Source organism: Schistocerca cancellata, chromosome 2 (assembly GCF_023864275.1).
Source record: "Schistocerca cancellata isolate TAMUIC-IGC-003103 chromosome 2, iqSchCanc2.1, whole genome shotgun sequence".
Classification (NCBI taxonomy): domain Eukaryota; kingdom Metazoa; phylum Arthropoda; class Insecta; order Orthoptera; family Acrididae; genus Schistocerca; species Schistocerca cancellata.
In genome coordinates, this window is record NC_064627.1 from 909,416,596 (window position 1) to 909,438,218 (window position 21,623).

Genomic DNA, 21,623 nt, shown 5'->3' on the forward strand with positions numbered 1-21,623 from the left:
AATTTTCTGTTTAGTATAGAATATTTTACACCTTTTATGAAATGCGATGTAGATGGGAGGGTTTGTATTAGTTTCGGAAGGGGTAGGTAGTGTAAGTACAAGCGTTACTAACACTGAACATACACCTTTCAGACAACCCTCGCAGACAAGAGTGACTGATTCTTCACCGTTTGCCATTCCATTGCGGTTGCTAAGATTTTTCTTCGGGGACTTCAAAGGTGAAGGTGAGGATGTCCGTTCTGTATTAGACGTTTAATATCATACCTCCTCCTACTTCTCACTCAAGTACCGGAGAAGTAGGGATCTTGGAAAAGGGGGGTGGGAGGGGGTTTCCTGTCTTTGGGGCTATCTTCTTTCTCTTCTTCAATCTTAGCAACCATTTCTACTTTTTCCTTTCTTACTTCTCATCTGAGTACCGGTCTATATTTTCCTGTTTCCATATGCATATACTTCTATTGATGAAGTCCTCCTTATTTTCCGTGGTTTCATATACATAGGCCAAGAATCAGGCTACACAAACACACTTCCATATCACACACCATAACATGAAGACGCAAACAATGAAAGTACAGATTAAAAGGATTTGCGAACTGTCAAGTGTTGTAGCGAGAAAGAATGTGCACATAGAGAAATATGCACTTATGGTTGATTATTGTGACAGTTCAACATCGCCTAATTACTTGGCAAACCTATCATGTAGTTATTTATTAATATGTATACATGGAAATATATGTATAAGAACAATGACAATTCTATATCGCATAGGTACATAAGGATATAAAAACTATGATAATTTTACATCGAGTATACCTAAGTACGAAGCATGAATAAGGAAAGAGCATACGCCGGAGAGGTCAGTCTAACAAATATTCTAATGACTTGTAGGATAGTGGGACTCATATAACCTAAGTAAGCATATTTTATATTAAATAACATATGTAGGCATGAAGTAGATACTGGAAATGTAGAAGTGGATGAGTAATGGAGGACTCTAGGGTATAAAGAGAAGTATGAAAAAGCAAACATGGGAAGTGTGAAGTAGATTTTAATTTTACCAGGTAATATTTAATTATAGTGTACACAAATGTGTATACTAGGGCAATGAACCATGAGGCCTACTCAAGAAGGATGGGCAGGGAAGGGGGGCGCACTTAGCATGTATTGGATGAAAAGGGCAGATAGGCAGACCTAACAAAGGCTGGCCTATACTGTGAGGACAGGGGCACCAAGAAGGGGATTGACCTGTACCATAGGAAAATAGGAATTAGAAATGGGGTGTACCTACCAAAACTGTTTCTAGAGGGGAAAGGGCAGTATCGTGTCATGAGTCACAAAATTTTGTAGAAATTATTCTGGAAAGTTTAAATCCTATACTTCACTAGCATTACTATGTTTTATGAGTGTCAATACGAACACTTTTATTTTGCCCAGAGTTCCTTCAGACTGCAAAAGGTCTATAAATAATAAGACCATTGCATAATAAAGAAGCAATATAAAGAATTATAATAAAGTACTCAAATAAATGTCGTGAACACCTGGAATTTGCGACTGGAAATTGAGATAGAGTTCTAACGAATCCTAAATATCAGGAAAACTTGCCAGGTCACCACTGAGTATTCGTGTTTGATGTCAAAATAAAGTGAGAGTACAATAAATTAAAGATTAGCTAAGTTTATTCTGAATGAGTACAAAGATCATATTGGTATGTATACTGTTAGAACAGTATGTGACATAAATACATAAATTTACTTTGGGGGGGGGGGGGGGGGCGAATTATGTAGTGCTTCGAGAATTTCGGAGTAAATTCTAAAGCCTCTCAGCCTTCCACCGTTTTGAACACCCGATATTTTAGAGGTGAGTGGTAGAAACGAATACGCCCTACTGCGCATCGCCTGTTTGTATGTGCAGGTCAAGAAACAGTTACGAGAAAAAGATGGACCCGACAGCCGAATGGCGGCAGACAAGTACTCGCTGTACAGTCCAGAGATCCCGTGTATGGGTAGAGAAGAACAAGAAAGGTTTATGTAGTATTCCGTGCTCTTTAGTGTCTGTCTTGATTGTCAAAAGACTTGAACAATTGAACATAGATTTCTATGTACATTCATGTACTGGACTCGCTTGAGACTAAAGACTTTTAAATTACTTCATGTCTTGGCGATGAACGAAGCAAGGCACATGTATGCTATTTGGATATGTGTGAATGAGTCTAATGTTTATGGAATAAGTTAGCTTGCTGGAGTTATTGTCTAGTTATTGTCTGTGAAAGTTGAAAATATAAAGTGATTGAACTGAAAAGTATTCTACGAGTATTCAAATCATTTCAAGGATAGAGAAGTAGTTTAATAAATTCCTCTAACCAGCTATAGTCTTCGGAGAAGAAGCTTTATGGGGATCGATGTAGCTGATAACCCAAAGAAGATGATCGGCTACACACAACGTGCAAGTTAACTGATTTGAGAGATGTGTGTGCCTTGCAACTCAATACCACACTGTCTCTTGTCGTCCGAAAAACGTTAGAACTGCTGCCTGCGAACAGATAAAATTTTATATGCTTTTCAAATCAGGATTTGCCATCAAATTGAAAATGACAGCTTTCCAACCTCAAAAAAGACACTGGAGCAAGTCTTAAAGTGACTGTGGACTGCATCAGTATGGCACTCAAGCACTATGTGCATTCTGTGCAACCATAGAACTGGTATCGTACAAAGAATATATAAAACAGTTGAATTCTGCCTACTTATCTATGTTTTGTGACTAACACATTTTAAATATCAAGCACTTTGAAGGACTGTACTTTAAATCACTGATGTGTAGCAACCAGGAAGCACAACATAAAAAATGGAGCCCAGAAACCTCATCAAAACTTATATTTAGAATGATGCCCCTAATTTTAAATTCTAGAGGATGAAAAACTCCTTCAATGGAAGACTTTAAAGCTGATATTTGCTGACAATAATTCTGCGTCTCGTTAGTTGCGATTGACAGGCAGTTGCTGGGAAGCTGAATGAACAAAAAACCTGAAATATCATCCACAAATGATGAGACCTGAATGTGTCTCCTTACTTTGGACATTCTATTATCTATCACTAACATTTTTAGCTTGGTGTCAGTATGCCATGCGGGCGTGCTTGTCCTGTTCCAGGCAGCACCCATATCCCACACAGGTGAAAGTCCACAACCCACCTGAAGGTCATTTGATGTGCTGACGAAGCCCCTCCTTATTCTATTACCAGAGGGCTGCACTTAATCGGTTTTCTCAACCTTGTGGTGAAAGAGAGAAGTTCGAGGACAGAATCATTTGTAGATCATTCGTGGTTATTTACAAAGGTACAAATGGCACATAGCAAGCTGACAAAGGTGAAGATTTTGTATAATTTACCTGAAATGAAATAAAAGATACAGAGAAGACTCGTACTGTTAGATGAAAGTACCAGTGATGAATCAGTTTTTTCATGTTCCAGTTGTCTGTAAAACGAGATGCTCATTCTCCTTTTTTGTACTGTGAGCAATGTTCAAATATTCACATCCATTTGTGACTTACGAGCTCTGATCTAAGCATTCTTTCACTGTTCAGAGAGTGGCACAGAACCATCAATCACAATCTGTAGCATCTACTTGTGTGCGTATCTCTAAGGTAGTGAGCAAGATTGCTCAAAACTAGACAATCGCAACTGCAAATGTTCTAGGGGAAGTGAGTGTAACCTTGCAGTTTTCATTGAGGAATCTGATTATTTTAACTCAGTTATATACTGGCTGTATGATTCAATGCATCAAAAGTGAAACAAATTAGTATGCTGATAACATTGTGTCAACAATGAAATGTAAAGACAACCTAAAAATAAACTCTAAATATGGTAGCTTACAAAGTTTTCATTTTCTTTCATGCAACTGTTGATACTCAGTGGTGCTACTATTCAGTGAGTTGTTATCTGTTTTGCAGTCAGAATTTGTGAGTAAATTGTTGAGTCGCAATCAATATTGTGCTATATTTTCCATCGGATTGTGTGTTCCACAGTGCTTCCAGGATTGCCATACTAAAATTAAATATATTTGAGCATACAAAATATTCTTAGTTACATGTAGCTATTTTTAAACATTGTATGAATGAAGACAGAAAGAAGCATAACTGTAGAACACAAGAGATAGCAAGTAAACATTTTTTACAACCAAGGTGTATACGGGGACAAGAAAAAAAAAAAAAAAAAAAAAAAAATTCCCGGATTATTTCTGGATATCCCGTTTAAAAAATATGCTTTTCCCTGGGCGAAAATACACTTTTTCTGTGCTAAGTGACAGTAGGATTTCCGTAGATTTTCCCTCGGAACTGTAAAACTTATCAATCCTTTGAATGGTTAACATTTTATACAATCGCGTAGAACTTTCCGGAAAAAAGAGAAAAGACGAGGAGAGAAGTTTTGGAAAGACCTTTGATTTGCAGAAACATATACATTGTATTTTTTCGTATTACGAAAGCATAAATTCGAGTTGCACCAAACACAGCACGTTAGTTTCAGGAGCGCTGAAACCGAGGTTGCGATGTCCTTTTGTAAGCCAGTCGTATCTCAAGCCACAAGATCTCGCCAGCCGATGACAGCAGATATTCAGAGCACAGGACACGTGTTATAGTCAGCCAATAGCAAGATCACTGGTTACATAGCGCGAACACACAAGAGGAAAAGTTAACGGTTTACATTAATGTACACAGTATAGCTACAAGAAAAGCTAAGCTTTCACGTATAATATTGGTCTCTAAGATTAACACGCTACAACAGAAGCTAAGCTTTCCCATGTAATATTGATCTTTTTGGCGTGTGTTATACTTTAAGATACATCACACAAATGTGTCAGTAAATTTAAAATTATGACATAAATGTCTGGGCTCGAAATTTTTGTAAGTGGCTGGTCATCAAACTGTTCAGTTTCGAACGCTCTGTGATTTAGAAATCCATCCCACTTTCTCACACGTAATATAATTCATCTTGCGTAAAAAGAAATTTACTTTGAAAGTAACGCTTTTCTAACCACCGTTCGCAATACTATCCAAAGACTGTTAGAAATAGATTTGATTTGCCAGTTGCCACAGAGCGCCAGAAAACAGGCATTATTGTGCGTGTGCAGCAGCAGGGGTCTAGGAAGCCCACACGTTCGTATATATAAAGCACTAAGAGAGCTTACGTTACACCATAAAAGCAACAGGGCATCAGAGGATACTCCAAAGAGCATTGGAATTTCGTAAATCATACTAAAATGCATAATTCGGCTTGAAGTGCAAATTGGTTTTTTCCAGATTCACAATGAAGTAAGTCCCATCTGATACTAAGCTTTTCAGTGCAGTTTTTGGATGTAAATTTCCTTGGAGTACCAGTACTCTACGATCTCATTTTTGGTTCTTTATTAGACTGCTACTAACTGAAAATAAAATAAAATCAGAAAACAAACTAATAATATATTTTTGCACTTCTTAATCATGTGAACGTATTTTACACTTGATAGCTCCCGGCCACAGAAATCCGTTTTGTTTTCATTTGACGTGGGAGCTGCACACGAAGAGAAGCAGCGAAATCACGTAACGTAAACATGGGTCACATGGAAACTAACCCCTCCCCACTGTGCATGCCCGAATCTGGCAGCTAGGGCATGCGAGAAAAATTTTTCTCGTTTGCATCTGGCTGCTTGCTGCTACTGCCGATACAGCTAACAGCCAAACTTCAAGTAGCGGGAGAAGGTACAGCTCATACGCGAGTGAACTGCGCATGCGCATCAGCCCGCTGGCAACTGGTCAAATGAACCTAATGTGAACAGTTGTGACATCATGCTCATAGCAAGCAGTTTATTGTTACGGAGAATTACATACTCTTCGCCCTACAGCCTTTGACATATTATTGCTATTTGCAGACGCTTGCGCGTGCACAGTGTTTTGTTGTAAATTGCGCATTTCCTTTGCCACTAAGATTTTATTTTTTTTCCTCTCCTTTATTGCTGCAGTATCAATCTCCAGTAGCAGGATACAGTAACATTCTTTGCTAGAGAATCAATTCTTAAAAGTCAAAATTACAAAAATTTAACTGAAAGCTAAAACAATGAAAAATTCTCGGGATTCCAAAAAATTCCCGGGTTTTTCCCGGTTTTCCCCCGGATGAAAAAGTTCCCGGGTTTTTCCCGGATTTCCCAGTTGTCCCGGGTCGTATACACCCTGACAACTTACATGTGTCTAACTGCATCATCTATCTGAATGGGTAGTCTTCAAATAAACTCATATTCCTACAGTGTGTGTACTTTTTCCTTTCAAATGATGCGAGACTCATATTCCTATCACATTCCTGTATTTTCCGTATCATTTAAAAGCAACCCAGTTACACTAGATTACAGCCAAGTACCGTGTGTGAAGAGGCCATTAATGAATGTGTTAACATTGGTTGGTTGATTCAAGGGAGGGGACCAAACAGTGAGGTTATCAATCCTGTAGGATAAGGGAAGAATGGGGAAGACAGTCGGCTGTGCGCTTTTGAAGGAACCTTTCTAGCATTCACGTGAAGATTTAGGGGAATCACGGAAAACCTAAATCAGGATGGCTGAACGCGGGTTTGAACTGTCATCCTTCGAAATATGAGTCCAGTGTGCTAGCCACTGTGCTGAATATATTGAGAAAAGGGTCATACTGAAAACATTGTCTTGTGTGGCTGTAGCAAAGCCCACTATGTGCCAGCCTCTGGCATAGCCAGGTTGTCAATGGTGGGATGAGAGCAACTAAGGAGCTGTCTGCATTCTGCAACAAATCCCTCTGATGGAGCTATAAGAGAGAAAACTTCGATACCCTCTCAGGCATGTACATTTCCCGACTTAAAAAGGGAAATTAAAATATCATTCCACAAATTAGGAATTTTTTCCCCTACTTGAAGTCTATAACATTATAGCATTGCTCATAGTGTGTTAGTGTGTGTTTTCCATATACCAAACACACTGGAAAGCTGGTGAACTAATGATATACAAGGTGTGTTCAAAAAGTAAGGTGACTTTATATTTTTATAAATAAATACTTACTTATGAATAATAAGTAATATTGATGTTGAACCCTTCAAATTAAAGCCCCTCCGACATAATACACTTATGCCAACGCTTCTTCCAATCCTCGAAGTGCTTCTCATAAGCACTTTTTGGTACAGTCTTGAGTACTTCCAGTGATAAAGTTTTTATTTCCTCAATTGTTGAAAACCTCGGTCCTTTCATAGGTCTCTTCAGTTATTGGAAGAGGAAAAAGTCACAGAGGGCCAAATCCGATGAATATGTGCCTGAGGCATGATTGTCATATTGTTTTTGGCCAAAAAATCTGTCACAAGCAACAAGCCCCTCCGACATAATACGCTTGTGCCAACGCTTCTTCCAATCCTCGAAGTGCTTCTCATAAGCACTTTTTGGTACAGTCTTGAGTACTTCCAGTGATAAAGTTTTTATTTCCTCAATTGTTGAAAACCTCGGTCCTTTCATAGGTCTCTTCAGTTATTGGAAGAGGAAAAAGTCACAGAGGGCCAAATCCGATGAATATGTGCCCGAGACATGATTGTCATATTGTTTTTGGCCAAAAAATCTGTCACAAGCAACAATGAATGAGCAGGCGCACTCCCGTGAAGCAAAAGCCATGAACTGTTTTTCCACAATTCCAGACTTTTTTGTGTACTGCTTCTCACAAATGGTGCATAACGTCACACAAACTTGTGGCAAAAATTCATGATGCAGTACACCGTGGTAACTGAAAACTCAGTGAGCAAAACTGACATTTGATCGAACTTGGCATGCTTTTTCCGGTCTTGGCTCTCCGGGATGCTTCCATTGGGACGATTGGACTTTGGTTTCAACATCATAACCATAAACCCATGTTTCATCAGTAGTTATGGCCTTTTGAGCAAATCAGGATCATCATTGACGTCATTCAAGAGCTCCTGAGTGATGCTCATTCAACGGTTCTTCTGATCCAAATTGAGAAGTTTTAGAACAAACTTCGCTGACACATCTCATGCCCAAAAAATCCGAAAAAATTGCACGTCACATGCCGACCGATATGCCTACGTCCTCAGCAACTTTTCTTATGGTAATTCAACGATTTTCAAAAACAATTTGCTTCACAGCTTCGACATTATCATCTGTTGAAACTTCCTGGCAGATTAAAACTGTGTGCCCGACCGAGACTCGAACTCGGGACCTTTGCCTTTCGCGGGCAAGTGCTCTACCAACTGAGCTACCGAAGCACGACTCACGCCCGGTACTCACAGCTTTACTTCTGCCAGTACCTCGTCTCCTACCTTCCAAACTTTACAGAAGGTTCGCAGGAGAGCTTCTGTAAAGTTTGGAAGGTAGGAGACGAGGTACTGGCAGAAGTAAAGCTGTGAGTACCGGGCGTGAGTCGTGCTTCGGTAGCTCAGTTGGTAGAGCACTTGCCCGCGAAAGGCAAAGGTCCCGAGTTCGAGTCTCGGTCGGGCACACAGTTTTAATCTGCCAGGAAGTTTCATATCAGCGCACACTCCGCTGCAGGGTGAAAATCTCATTCTGGAAACATCCCCCAGGCTGTGGCTAAGCCATGTCTCCGCAATATCCTTTCTTTCAGGAGTGCTAGTTCTGCAAGGTTCGCAGGAGAGCTTCTGTAAAGTTTGGAAGGTAGGAGACGAGGTACTGGCAGAAGTAAAGCTGTGAGTACCGGGCGTGAGTCGTGCTTCGGTAGCTCAGTTGGTAGAGCACTTGCCCGCGAAAGGCAAAGGTCCCGAGTTCGAGTCTCGGTCGGGCACACAGTTTTAATCTGCCAGGAAGTTTCATATCAGCGCACACTCCGCTGCAGGGTGAAAATCTCATTCTGGAAACATCCCCCAGGCTGTGGCTAAGCCATGTCTCCGCAATATCCTTTCTTTCAGGAGTGCTAGTTCTGCAGGTTCGCAGGAGAGCTTCTGTAAAGTTTGGAAGGTAGGAGACGAGGTACTGGCAGAAGTAAAGCTGTGAGTACCGGGCGTGAGTCGTGCTTCGGTAGCTCAGTTGGTAGAGCACTTGCCCGCGAAAGGCAAAGGTCCCGAGTTCGAGTCTCGGTCGGGCACACAGTTTTAATCTGCCAGGAAGTTTCATATCAGCGCACACTCCGCTGCAGGGTGAAAATCTCATTCTGGAAACATCCCCCAGGCTGTGGCTAAGCCATGTCTCCGCAATATCCTTTCTTTCAGGAGTGCTAGTTCTGCAAGGTTCGCAGGAGAGCTTCTGTAAAGTTTGGAAGGTAGGAGACGAGGTACTGGCAGAAGTAAAGCTGTGAGTACCGGGCGTGAGTCGTGCTTCGGTAGCTCAGTTGGTAGAGCACTTGCCCGCGAAAGGCAAAGGTCCCGAGTTCGAGTCTCGGTCGGGCACACAGTTTTAATCTGCCAGGAAGTTTCATATCAGCGCACACTCCGCTGCAGGGTGAAAATCTCATTCTGGAAACATCCCCCAGGCTGTGGCTAAGCCATGTCTCCGCAATATCCTTTCTTTCAGGAGTGCTAGTTCTGCATGGTTCGCAGGAGAGCTTCTGTAAAGTTTGGAAGGTAGGAGACGAGGTACTGGCAGAAGTAAAGCTGTGAGTACCGGGCGTGAGTCGTGCTTCGGTAGCTCAGTTGGTAGAGCACTTGCCCGCGAAAGGCAAAGGTCCCGAGTTCGAGTCTCGGTCGGGCACACAGTTTTAATCTGCCAGGAAGTTTCATATCAGCGCACACTCCGCTGCAGGGTGAAAATCTCATTCTGTTATCATCTGTTGTTGATGTGGTGGGGCATCCAGGGCAAGGTTCGTCATTGGGATCTTCTAGGCCATCTTGGAAGAGCTTGTACCACTTGTGTATATTAGAGCAGGCTCACCGTATGCCACAGTCGATATTTGAAGTGTTTTAGAGCACTAGATTCTATTTTTCACACAAAATTTGATGCAAATTCTTTGCTCCATTTTTTATAATAATCTAAAATCGCCGAGCACACTACAACACATCTAATCTTTCTATCTGTCAAAAACAAATGAAGTATGCTGTACACTTGAAACTGTGAACGTAAATGTTGGTACAGTTGTCCCAAACATACAAAAAAAAAAAGTCAGCAATCGAATGTACGTTGCTGTGCAATTTGGAAAGTCACCTTACTTTTTGAACAGCCCTCATAAACACTTAAGTTTAACTCTCGTGTAGCACGTGTGGTAAATGGATCAATTTACCACACTGCTACACGAGGTTTACACTATATACAGTATACTTGTATGTGAAGAATTCAACATGTTGCAATATAATCTTTGAATGTCAAGGATAATGTAGCACCAAACATACAAACTTTTAAAATTTTGCCCCAAAATCACATTCTATATAATCAAGTTGCAACAGGCTTCTCATTTACCCTGAGGATAATGTAAGCAGTACATACTGAAGCCATTTCAATCTGGTTTTGCCAAGTCTCTTTCTAATAGGTCTGAAAAGTAGCACAAAATAAAATATTCCTTTCTACTCATATGTATCTATCCATATAAAAATGTGTCATTTGCTTTCCAAGTTCGTAAGCAAGTGAGTCTGAAGTGCTACATTCTCACGCAATTTTTGGGAGCAAACATACACTGGATTGTTAACAGCATAGACAGTCTAGCTATGATCTTACAATCTAAACCAGAATTTTGTATCACACAATTATTACTTAATAAGTACACATGGTTGAATGGGATATCAAAAACCCGTGCAGAGCTCACTGCCTGGTCCATATATCAGAGTTGCAAGAAACAGTTTATCTTTTACGCCATCCTGAAGCCTTTGGTATGAATGTATAGTTGTGCAGTTGATCACACTTAGCCCTTTCGTTGATACGGACAAGCTATTTGCATTCCGTGCACTGCTCATCAAATGCTGGTGCCTGTACTGAGAAACAGCGTTCCTGCCAATATGAAATACTTATCTGATATTTTGAAAACTATTTGTTGAAAAAATTTGATTTTTGCACATCTTACAGTCGGATATCTTCACTCAATAAACAACTGAATTTCTTTTCATTAAATGCCATACTTAACATGCTGCATCATATTGAATAAAACACTGTGTGAAATGTTCAAGATTTTGCAAAAATAAAAACTCACTGCGTAAACTTTGCATATGGTTGATTTTAGGTCATACACTGCAGTGAACGAAATGCAGATAAGATATTGAAATTTTATTTAAAATTGAGATCAGAAGGCTATCCCATTTCATTCTCTAGTTATTGGGTTTCATATCTGAATAACAGTCACTCGCAACATGCTCATTCAAATACTTGCACATCACGAATCATGTGCTCGTAACAACTGTCAAATCTCATAAATGATTCAAGATACTGAAATAAGATTTTCTGCAAATCAGACACAAGTGTTGTATGATAAATCCTCGAAATTATTTATTCATCGAGATAGGCACGTAATCTGTATGCAATAGTGAGATGTCGGTGATCCAAGACGCATTCAGATGTCCACAGCACTGTAGGAAAATCCAAGCTGCACGCGTATACACATCCACAACACTGGGGATTGGTGTAGCAAGACATGTATACACACCCACAGCAGAAAAAGTGTTAGTGGTGTAGCGGGACTTTGAATTTCGCCGCGCTACACTCGTTCCCTCAGACAAAAATTATACCGTCGCAGTGGTATGAGCGCTCGACGGCAGATAGAAAATACTAAAATTGTAACTCTTTATTGTTTTTCTATCCGTTTCTTGTATTGTCTCTTGATAGCCGAAGCTTAAGGCAGACGTGATCTGATGAAGACGTTAAAAAAAACTTATTACCTAGTCTTGATCTGATTTTAATGTGTAGACATATTGTGGAAGTTGTTAAGAAATTCGGAGGATGGAAGTAGCAAAGTAAATTAAATTGCATACCGTATCAAGATGATTTTAATTGGTATGAATGAGTGATTCCTGGACAATTGCAAGATTTCGGAGCAGACTTTTCACGCAGAATTGAAGGAGATTTTTGAAGACCTGGACGCCGCACGAAAGAAGACAAGTTAACCTGGTAAAGGATGATTTATCTACGCCACTTTCCCCTGTCAGTTACATTTTGTTATTCTCTGTTTCTTTTCAGTAAGTTTTGTAGTGGAAATTGGTTTAACTTTTGCTCAAAAACGCCACAAGGACCACCCCAACTATAGCTTTTCTGTAATATGAAGTCTGATTTGCATTTCATTCTTTCCTTTTTTCACGGTCATTTACGATTTTAAAACCACCTTTTTATTCACCATTTCTTCCCACCATGGTCAACCTTTTCTTTTCTTTTCTTCTCTTTTTCCTTTTCTTTTTTTTATTAACCACTACAGTGGTGCGATCTAACCATTCCTAGATATTGTGTTTATGTTCAAATACAGGGAGTCGGTAGTACAGCACTAAGCCTAACGGTAGTGCAAATCAGCGATTATCTACCACTGAGCTGTTATGCTTCCTGCCTTTGATCAGTGGTGGAGGAAAGCCTTACAGCAAATCTACAAGTGTTAACTACAAGACACTGAACTCCAAATGATCACATAGCCATTGAAAAATTTATTAAAGTGCCACCAGGCAGCTTAAAATATGGTAAGCATTTAAATCCATAAGCAAGGAATCAGCAAGGAGGCTGTGTGATGAGATTAGCTACGGAGTCTATGGCAACTGGTTCACGAGCTTGATGACAGAAAAGTAATCTGATACATTTGCACTATTCCACATTCTACATCTACATCTACATCTACATCCATACTCCGCAAGCCACCTGACGGTGTGTGGCGGAGGGTACCTTGAGTACCTCTATCGGTTCTCCCTTCTATTCCAGTCTCGTATTGTTCGTGGAAAGAAGGGCTGTCGGTATGCTTCTGTGTGGGCTCTAATCTCTCTGATTTTATCCTCATGGTCTCTTTGCAAGATATACGTAGGAGGGAGCAATATACTGCTTGACTCTTCGGTGAGGTTATGTTCTCGAAACTTTAACAAAAGCTCGTACCGAGCTACTGAGCGTCTCTCCTGCAGAGTCTTCCACTGGAGTTTATCTATCATCTCCGTAACGCTTTCGTGATTACTAAATGATCCTGTAACGAAGCGCGCTGCTCTCTGTTGGATCTTCTCTATCTCTTCTATCAACCCTATCTGATACAGATCCCACACTGCTGAGCAGTATTCAAGCAGTGGGTGAACAAGCGTACTGTAACCTACTTCCTTTGTTTTCGGATTGCATTTCCTTAGGATTCTTCCAATGAATCTCAGTCTGGCATCTGCTTTACCGACGATCAACTTTATATGATCATTCCATTTTAAATCACTCCTAATGTGTACTCCCAGATAATTTATGGAATTAACTGCTTCCAGTTGCTGACCTGCTATTTTGTAGCTAAATGGTAAGGGATCTTTCTTTCTATGTATACGCAGCACATTACACTTGTCTACATTGAGATTCAATTGCCAATTCTGTGCACAATGAGAGAAATCTTACCATTGAGGTTTTATTTTTCCCTTTATCTATCTCTCTACTGGGATGAGGATGTTAGGACAATTTGTGGTGGGTGGGGAGAGAGGGGGATGGGTGGGTGGGAGAATGGAGGACATTAAGAATGATTTATGGATTTCACTTTGGTATACTGTGATATCCATGTTACGTATGTGTGAGTTTACCAATTCTATTTTTAAGTACTTTCAACAATAATTATGAATGGTCCATTATCTGTATTATTACATCTGGTGTTCTTGCTACAAAGGATAAAGTATGTTCTGCTTTTATCCAATGCTCAAGCATTCTAATCACTGATTTCATGTGATTTGGATGCCAAAGAATCTGAAGCTACTGGATTATACTGTATGAAGAATAGGTGCCTGTCATTGTTGTTGTTGTGGTCTTCAGTCCTGAGACTGGTTTGATGCAGCTCTCCATGCTACTCTATCCTGTGCAAGCTGCTTCATCTCCCAGTACTTATTGCAACCTACATCCTTCTGAATCTGCTTAGTGTATTCATCTCTTGGTCTCCCTCTACGATTTTTACCCTCCACACTGCCCTCCAATGCTAAATTTGTGATCCCCTGATGCCTCAGAACGTGTCCTACCAACCGATCCCTTCTTGTCAAGTTGTGCCACAAACTCCTCTTCTCCCCAATTCTATTCAATACCTCCTCATTAGTTATGCGATCTACCCATCTAATCTTCAGCATTCTTCTGTAGCACCACATTTCGAAAGCTTCTATTCTCTTCTTGTCCAAACTATTTATTATCCATGTTTCACTTCCATACATGGCTACACTCCATACAAATACTTTCAGAAACGACTTCCTGACACTTAAATCTATACTCGATGTTAACAAATTTCTCTTCTTCAGAAACGCTTTCCTTCCCATTGACTGTCAACATCTTATATCCTCTCTACTTCGACCATCATCAGTTATTTTGCTCCCCAAATAGCAAAACTCCTTTACTACTTTAAGTGTCTCATTTCCTAATCTAATTCCCTCAGCATCCCCCAACTTCATTCGACTACATTCCATTATCCTCGTTTTACTTTTGTTGATCTTCATCTTATATCCTCCTTCCAAGACAATGTCCATTCCGTTCAACTCCTCTTCCAAGTCCTTTGCTGTCTCTGATAGAATTACAATGTTATCGGCGAACCTCAAAGTTTTTATTTCTTCTCCATGGATTTTAATACCTACTCCGAATTTTTCTTTTGTTTCCTTTACTGATTGCTCAATATACAGATTGAATAACATCGGGGAGAGACTACAACCCTGTCTCACTCCCTTCCCAACCACTGCTTCCCTTTCATGCCCCTCGACGCTTATAACTGCCATCTGGTTTCTGTACAAATTGTAAATAGCCTTTCACTCCCTATATTTTACCCCTCCCACCTTTGGAATTTGAAAGAGAGTATTCCAGTCAACATTGTCAAAAACTTTCCCTAAGTCTACAAATGCTAGAAATGTATGTTTGCCTTTCCGTAATCTTTCTTCTAAGATAAGTTGTAGAATCGGTATTGCCTCACGTGTTCCAACATTTCTACGGAATCCAAACTGATATTCCTCGAGGTCAGCTTTTACCAGTTTTTCCATTCGTCTGTACAGAATTCGCATTAGTATTTTGCAACTGTGACTTATTAAACTGATAGTTCGGTAATTTTCACATCTGTCAACATCTGCTTTCTTTGGGATTAGAATTATTATATTCCTTCTTGAAGTCTGAGGGTATTTTGCCTGTCTCATACATCTTGTTCACCAGATAGTAGAGTGTTGTCAGGACTGGCTCTCCCAAGGATCTCAGTAGTTCTAATGGAATGTTGTCTACTCCTGGGGCCTTGTTTCGACTCAGGTCATTCAGTGCTCTATCAAACTCTTCATGCAGTATCGTATCTCCCATTTCATCTTCATCTACATCCTCTTCCATTTCCATAACATTGTCCTGAAGTACATCGCCCTTGTATAGACCCTCTATATACTCCTTCCACCTTTCTGCGTTCCCTTCTTTGCTTAGAACTGGGTTTCCATCTGACCTCTTGATATTCATACAAGTGGCTCTCTTTTCTCCAAAAGTCTCTTTAATTTTCCTGTAGGCAGTATCTATCTTACCCCTAGTAAGATAAGCCTCTACATCCTTACATTTGTCCTCTAGCCATCTCTGCTTAGCCATTTTGCACTTCCTGTCGATCTCATTTTTGAGACGTTTGTATTCCTTTTTGCCTGCTTCATTTACTGCGTTTTTATATGTTCTCCTTTCATCAATTAAATTCAATATTTCTTCTGTTACCCAAGGATTTCTACTAGCCCTCATCTTTTTACCTACTTGATCCTCTGCTGCCTTCACTACTTCATTCCTCAAAGCTACTATGCCTGTCATAGTTAGATATGTAAAGTTTGGGTTAGTTTCAACAGGAATCCTTTCCATCTGTACATCTGATTCTTCACTTCTGGTTTGTTTGACAGTGATATGTATCACTTTCTGCAACATGCCAGTGAGCTGAATATTAATCTGGTTCTCCTGAATGACACTGTAGTGACCTATTCCTGATAACCGATCCCTACAAGTGTACAGTGCTTCATAAACATTCTGTGAAGTGTTAACTTACGTGCAGTGATATAGTTATTCTTTGACTTAGCTTTAGTTAGTTATTCCGTGCTGTTCATGCCTACACAATTCATTCATGTGTGTAGTGTTCAGTTATTGCTAAATGTATGTGGGAATAAAGGAATTGTTTTCTCCAACACCCACATTGGTGACACCCGACGAACTATGTTAACATCCGCGTCGGCTTCAGCGTTTAACGAAGTTCTGCAACGTTCACGTTTGTAACTTCCGCGCCAGCCGCGTCGCGCTCGTTTCAGCACAATAATGACTGATTCGCCAGTCTCAATTCAACCTGAAGCCAGCAGTGCAATTAACAGGGTGACGATAAAACCTCCACCATTCTGGTTACATAATCCTCTATTGTGGTTTGCCCAGTTAGAAAGCCAGTTCGTCCTCGCAGTACAAGATATCCCAGCCACACCACTGGATACCGATCGTTATGCATCCATTAAAAATGCATTAATAATGCGTTTGTCACAATCAGAGGCAAAACGGCTAGAGAAGCTACTGCGCACTGAAGAACTCTGAGATTGCACTCCATCACAACTCTTACGACGTTTGCGCACACTGGCAAGTAACACTGTAACTGATGTTGTGGTTGTCTCGGTTGCTGTCAGATACTCAAAAAATTCTCACTGTATGTGCAGGCAATTTAAAGGCACTGGCACAAACAGCCGACAGGTTAATTGAAATGTATCCCACATCAAGTGTCTCAACATTAACACCACAACAAGAAAATTCGCCCACAGTGACGATAGTCTCCCTACAACCACAACTGGCAGAGTTGACCGCACAGGTAGCTGCATTACAAACAACGCACAACTGCCAATGGCCACGAAGTCGCAATCGATCAGCATCACTACATAACTTACGCTGGTACCACAAGACATTTGGTAATGATGCACAAAAGTGTATGCCACCTTGCAAGTGGAAACATGAAGCAGACACCGTAGCAGTGATAACTTCCAGTGCCAACACTCGCCGACTTTTTGTGACAGACCGCGAAACAAAACTACAGTTTCTCGTTGATGCAGGCGCAGAAGTGTCCGTATATCCAGCAAACCGCCTATCACGCCGGAGCTGCGACGACTGTTATCTAAACGCCGCCAATGACTCCAAAATTAGAACATATGGTCGAGTAACATTATTCCTTAACTTGGGGCTACGCCGTGTGTTTGAATGGCAATTTACAGTGGCAGATATATCACAGCCTATTATCGGAGCAGATTTTTTTGTCCTTCTACGACTTACTGCCAGATCTGCGACGTCAGCGACCAATAGATTTGACTACTAATCTGCATACAACAGGAAAAGTCCGTTTATCACACCACTAGAGGTACGCACAGTCACAGGCGACACACCATATATACGATTACTGAAAGGATACCCTGAAATCACACAGCAATCGCCTACTCTCCCACCAGTCAAGCATACAACCATCCACCACATTTTGACCATGTCAGGGCCGCCAACTCACGCTCGGCCTAGACGTTTAATGGCCGAAAAGCTAGAAGTGGTAAAGCAGGAATTTCGCAGCATGCTGTCATAAGGTATCTGCAGAGTTTCTTATAGCAGTTGGGCATCCCCAATTCACATCGTGCCTAAAAAGAAGAATGGATGGTGCCCATGCGGTGACTATCGCCAACTCAATGCAAGGACCATTCCAGACCGTTACCCAGTTCCACATAAACATATGTTCACGGTAAGACTACATTTTCTACCATTGATCCAGTTCGAGCTTACTATCAGATCCCTATAGCTGCAGAAGACATTCCTAAAACAGCGGTGACAACACCATTTGGTCTATTTGAATTCACCCGAATGCCATTCGGACTATGTAATACCGCCCAGACCTTCCAACGTTTTATGGATGAGGTTACAAGAGATTTAGATTTTTGCTATGTGTATATAGATGATTTATTGGTGATGTATGCATCAGAAGAGGAGCACTTACAGCATTTGGCACAAGTGTTTGACCGCCTACGCACACATGGACTAGTAATTAATCCTGCCAAGTGTGTTTTTGGTCCGCTTTCTAGGATATTTGGTGAATGCACAAGGTATTCGACTGCCACATAGTAAAGTAGAGGCCATAAACAAATACCCCCGCCCTGTCACAGTCAGAGAATTACGATGATTCATTGGAGTAGTGAATTTCTACCAACACTTCATTCGCAATCATGCACTGATAACTGCACCATTGAATGAACTACTTAAAGGCGCACCTAAACCTAACCACAGTGTGCAATGGACTATCGAGGCGGACACCGCATTTCACGCTATAAAAAAAGCTATAGCAGAGGCCGCGCAATTAGCACACCTGGTCGCGCATGCTCCACTCGCTCTCATGGTTGATGCTTCGTCCACTGCCATTGGTGCCGTACTTCAGCAACAAATTGATCAGTTATGGCAGCCCATTGCATTTTATAGTCATAAATTGTCACCATCTCAGCAACGTTGGGCAACATATGACCGTGAGCTGTACGCAGCTTATGCGGCAGTAAAAAAATTCAGACACGCATTAGAAGGGTGACAGTTCACGATTTACACAGATCATAAACCACTTACCTATGCCTTTAAGGTAAAGCCAGAGAAAGCATCGCCCAGGCAGCTGCGACACTCGGATTATGTCAGCCAGTTCATGACCAGCATTGTGTATGTGGAAGGGAAGTTAAATGTTCCAGCTGATGCACTTTCTCGCATAGAAGCAATGTCCACAGTAGCAGATGACATCGCATAGGTGGAAGCAGTGACAAAGGCCATTGATTATGACGCCCTCGTGCATGTGCAACAATGTGATAGTGAGTTGTGTGATCTATTGCAACAAGAGAAAGGATTGAAGCTACAGCTCGTGACATTTCCTGAAGCAAGCATTGAGTTGTACTGTGACGTAGCAAGAGGAAAGATGCGTCCATTTGTGCCACAGCAAGTCAGAACACAGGCAATTGCATCAATGCACAATCTGTCACACCCAGGAGTAAGAGCCACACTCAGATTGGTCAAACAAAAATTTGTATGGCCATGTATGCACACAGACTGTAAAACATTTGTGAAGCAATGCTTCGTGTGCCAGAGGAATAAAATCACACAGCACGTCAGGGCACCATTAGGCACATTTCTTCCACCAAATCAGCGTTTTGACCATGTGCATGTTGACATCATCGGCCCACTCTCGACATCGGAAGGCTACAGTTATTGCCTCACGGTGATTGACAGATTTACTAGGTGGCCTGAGGCATTTCCAATGAAGGACATCACTGCAGAAACTATAGCTCAAACATTTATTCGTGGTTGGGTTGCCCGGTTTGGAGTTCCACTGAGAATTACAACTGATCAAGGACGGCAATTTGAAGCCTACGTTTTCAAAGCATTGGCTACGTTATTAGGTACGAAGCATATACGCACCACGGCATACCACCCCGCATCAAATGGCACGGTTGAGCGTCTTCATCGACAGTTAAAGGCAGCACTGAGATGTCACGCAACACCGAATTGGACAGAGACACTACCTATCATACTTTTGGGTCTACGAACGTCATTCAAAAGTGATCTGAAAGCAACAGTAGCAGAACTGGTGTATGGACAATCGTTACGCCTACCTGGAGAATTTCTGCACAGCATGGTAGATGATACAATCACAGCCTCAGAATTCGCCACAAGATTAAGAGAGCATATACGCCAATTGAGACCAACAATGCCCAGAAACCAGCTTGGAAGACACTCGTTCGTTTTTGTGGAGCAAGACAAGTGCACGCATGTATTCTTACGCAATGATACTGTGCGTAAACCACTGCAGCCACCATATGACGGATCATATCTGGTAGTCAGTAGGGATACCAATACTTTCCGCATAATGATTAACGGTACACCCACCACAGTTGCAGTGGACCGTATCTAGCCTACGTTTCTGGACGCAACAGACACCACAGCTACCACTGAACACAAACCAGAGAAGACAGGAGAAGCTACAAGATGTGTTCCTGTACCCCATGAACACCACAACGCTCAGCGAACACCAGTCACTGCAACACCAAGACCGACGTCGAGGACTACTACACCACTCCCTGACACAATCACTGACACACGTGACGCACCGCCCGGTTTCAAGAAAGAAGTAGTTACAAGAGCTGGACGGCGTGTGAAATTTAATCTGCGGTATCGTTAGCATTAAAGGGGGGAATCATGTAGTGACCTATTTCTGACAATCGATCCCTACAAGTGTACAGTGCTTCATAAACATTCCGTGAAGTGTTAATTTACGTGCAGTGATATAGTTATTCTTTGACTTAGCTTTAATTAGTTATTCCGTGCTGTTCATGTCTACACAATTCATTCATGTCTGTAGTGTTCAGTTATTGCTAAATGTATGTGGGAATAAAGGAATTGTTTTCTCCAACACCCACAACACCATCCTTGTTCTTGTGTCTGCTGTATGTATATCCTCTGGTTGTGGTGTATTTCATAGCTGGTATTGAGTCATTTGTCCATTGCCACCAGATTTGAATAACGCTCTGGAAGGGCAATATTAATGATCTGCCTGGCATCCACAAGACCTTTCATTGCAAGGAATTAATCCACAACACCGCTCATTTGCAGTACTCCTTTCAGCTCTTTTATATCACATTTAATTTTAAGAGTATATGAGACAGGGAGATCAGACAAACATACCACAAACTTGTCTCTTTTGCCCTGCATCCTCTTTCTATTCTAGTCAGCATCTAGTGGTTTTTCATTCTTTACAGCACATGTTCACATTCATTAACTTTGTATCCCTGTTTTACTCCTAAGACGGATTTCTACAAAACCCTATTTTTCTCCTAAGAAGAATTCATATAAAAGATATGAAAAGCAGATGAAACTGTTTGTGTCAGCCCTACTCCAGATGTGCATCTATGGATGAATGTGTGTCAAATATTGTCAGCTCCCAATTCCAGTACAGAATATTAACTGGGGCATTCAAACATTTCATTATTTAAATAAATCTTTTACAGCTGAAATATTACAAAACATTTGAACAGTTGTTTGTGTCTAACAGCCGGCCGCGGTGGTCTAGCGGTTCTGGCGCTGTGGTCCGGAGCCGTGGGACTGCTACGGTCGCAGGTTCGAATCCTGCTTCGGGCATGGGTGTGTGTGATGTCCTTAGGTTAGTTAGGTTTAAGTAGTTCTAAGTTCTAGGGGACTTATGACCTAAGATGTTGAGTCCCATAGTGCTCAGAGCCATTTGAACCATTTGTGTCTAACAACATTAATTCTATTACTTATATCTATGGATTGGTACACATGGTAGCATCACATTTTATACACTCACCTCACGATACATCAGTCCTTTGCCACACAAGTTACACACTGGGTAGCCACGGCCAAACCACAGTGGCAGCCTGCGAGTGCGATTTGTGCACGCAGGATCTTCACACACGAGCCAGTTCTAGGAAACAAATTAACAACAGTATTTATAATGAGGATATAATAAAATGAAATATAAAATAAAAAATAATACAAACGTTACATTAACAAATATATACCCATCAAAAAGAGGATCATTAGGAGCCAAATAT

The 21,623-nt window shown here is 41.1% G+C and overlaps 1 protein-coding gene across 1 annotated transcript in view; it reads right to left on the minus strand.

Annotated features, from left to right (window-relative positions):
- LOC126162843 (DNA polymerase alpha catalytic subunit) overlaps window positions 1-21,623 on the minus strand; it is a 244,379-nt gene that overhangs the window by 18,219 nt on the left and 204,537 nt on the right. Inside the window, exon 28 of the mRNA XM_049919607.1 lies at window positions 21,377-21,493. Within this exon, the coding sequence (XP_049775564.1) occupies window positions 21,377-21,493 (117 nt within the window). The remainder of the gene's footprint in view (window positions 1-21,376; window positions 21,494-21,623) is intronic.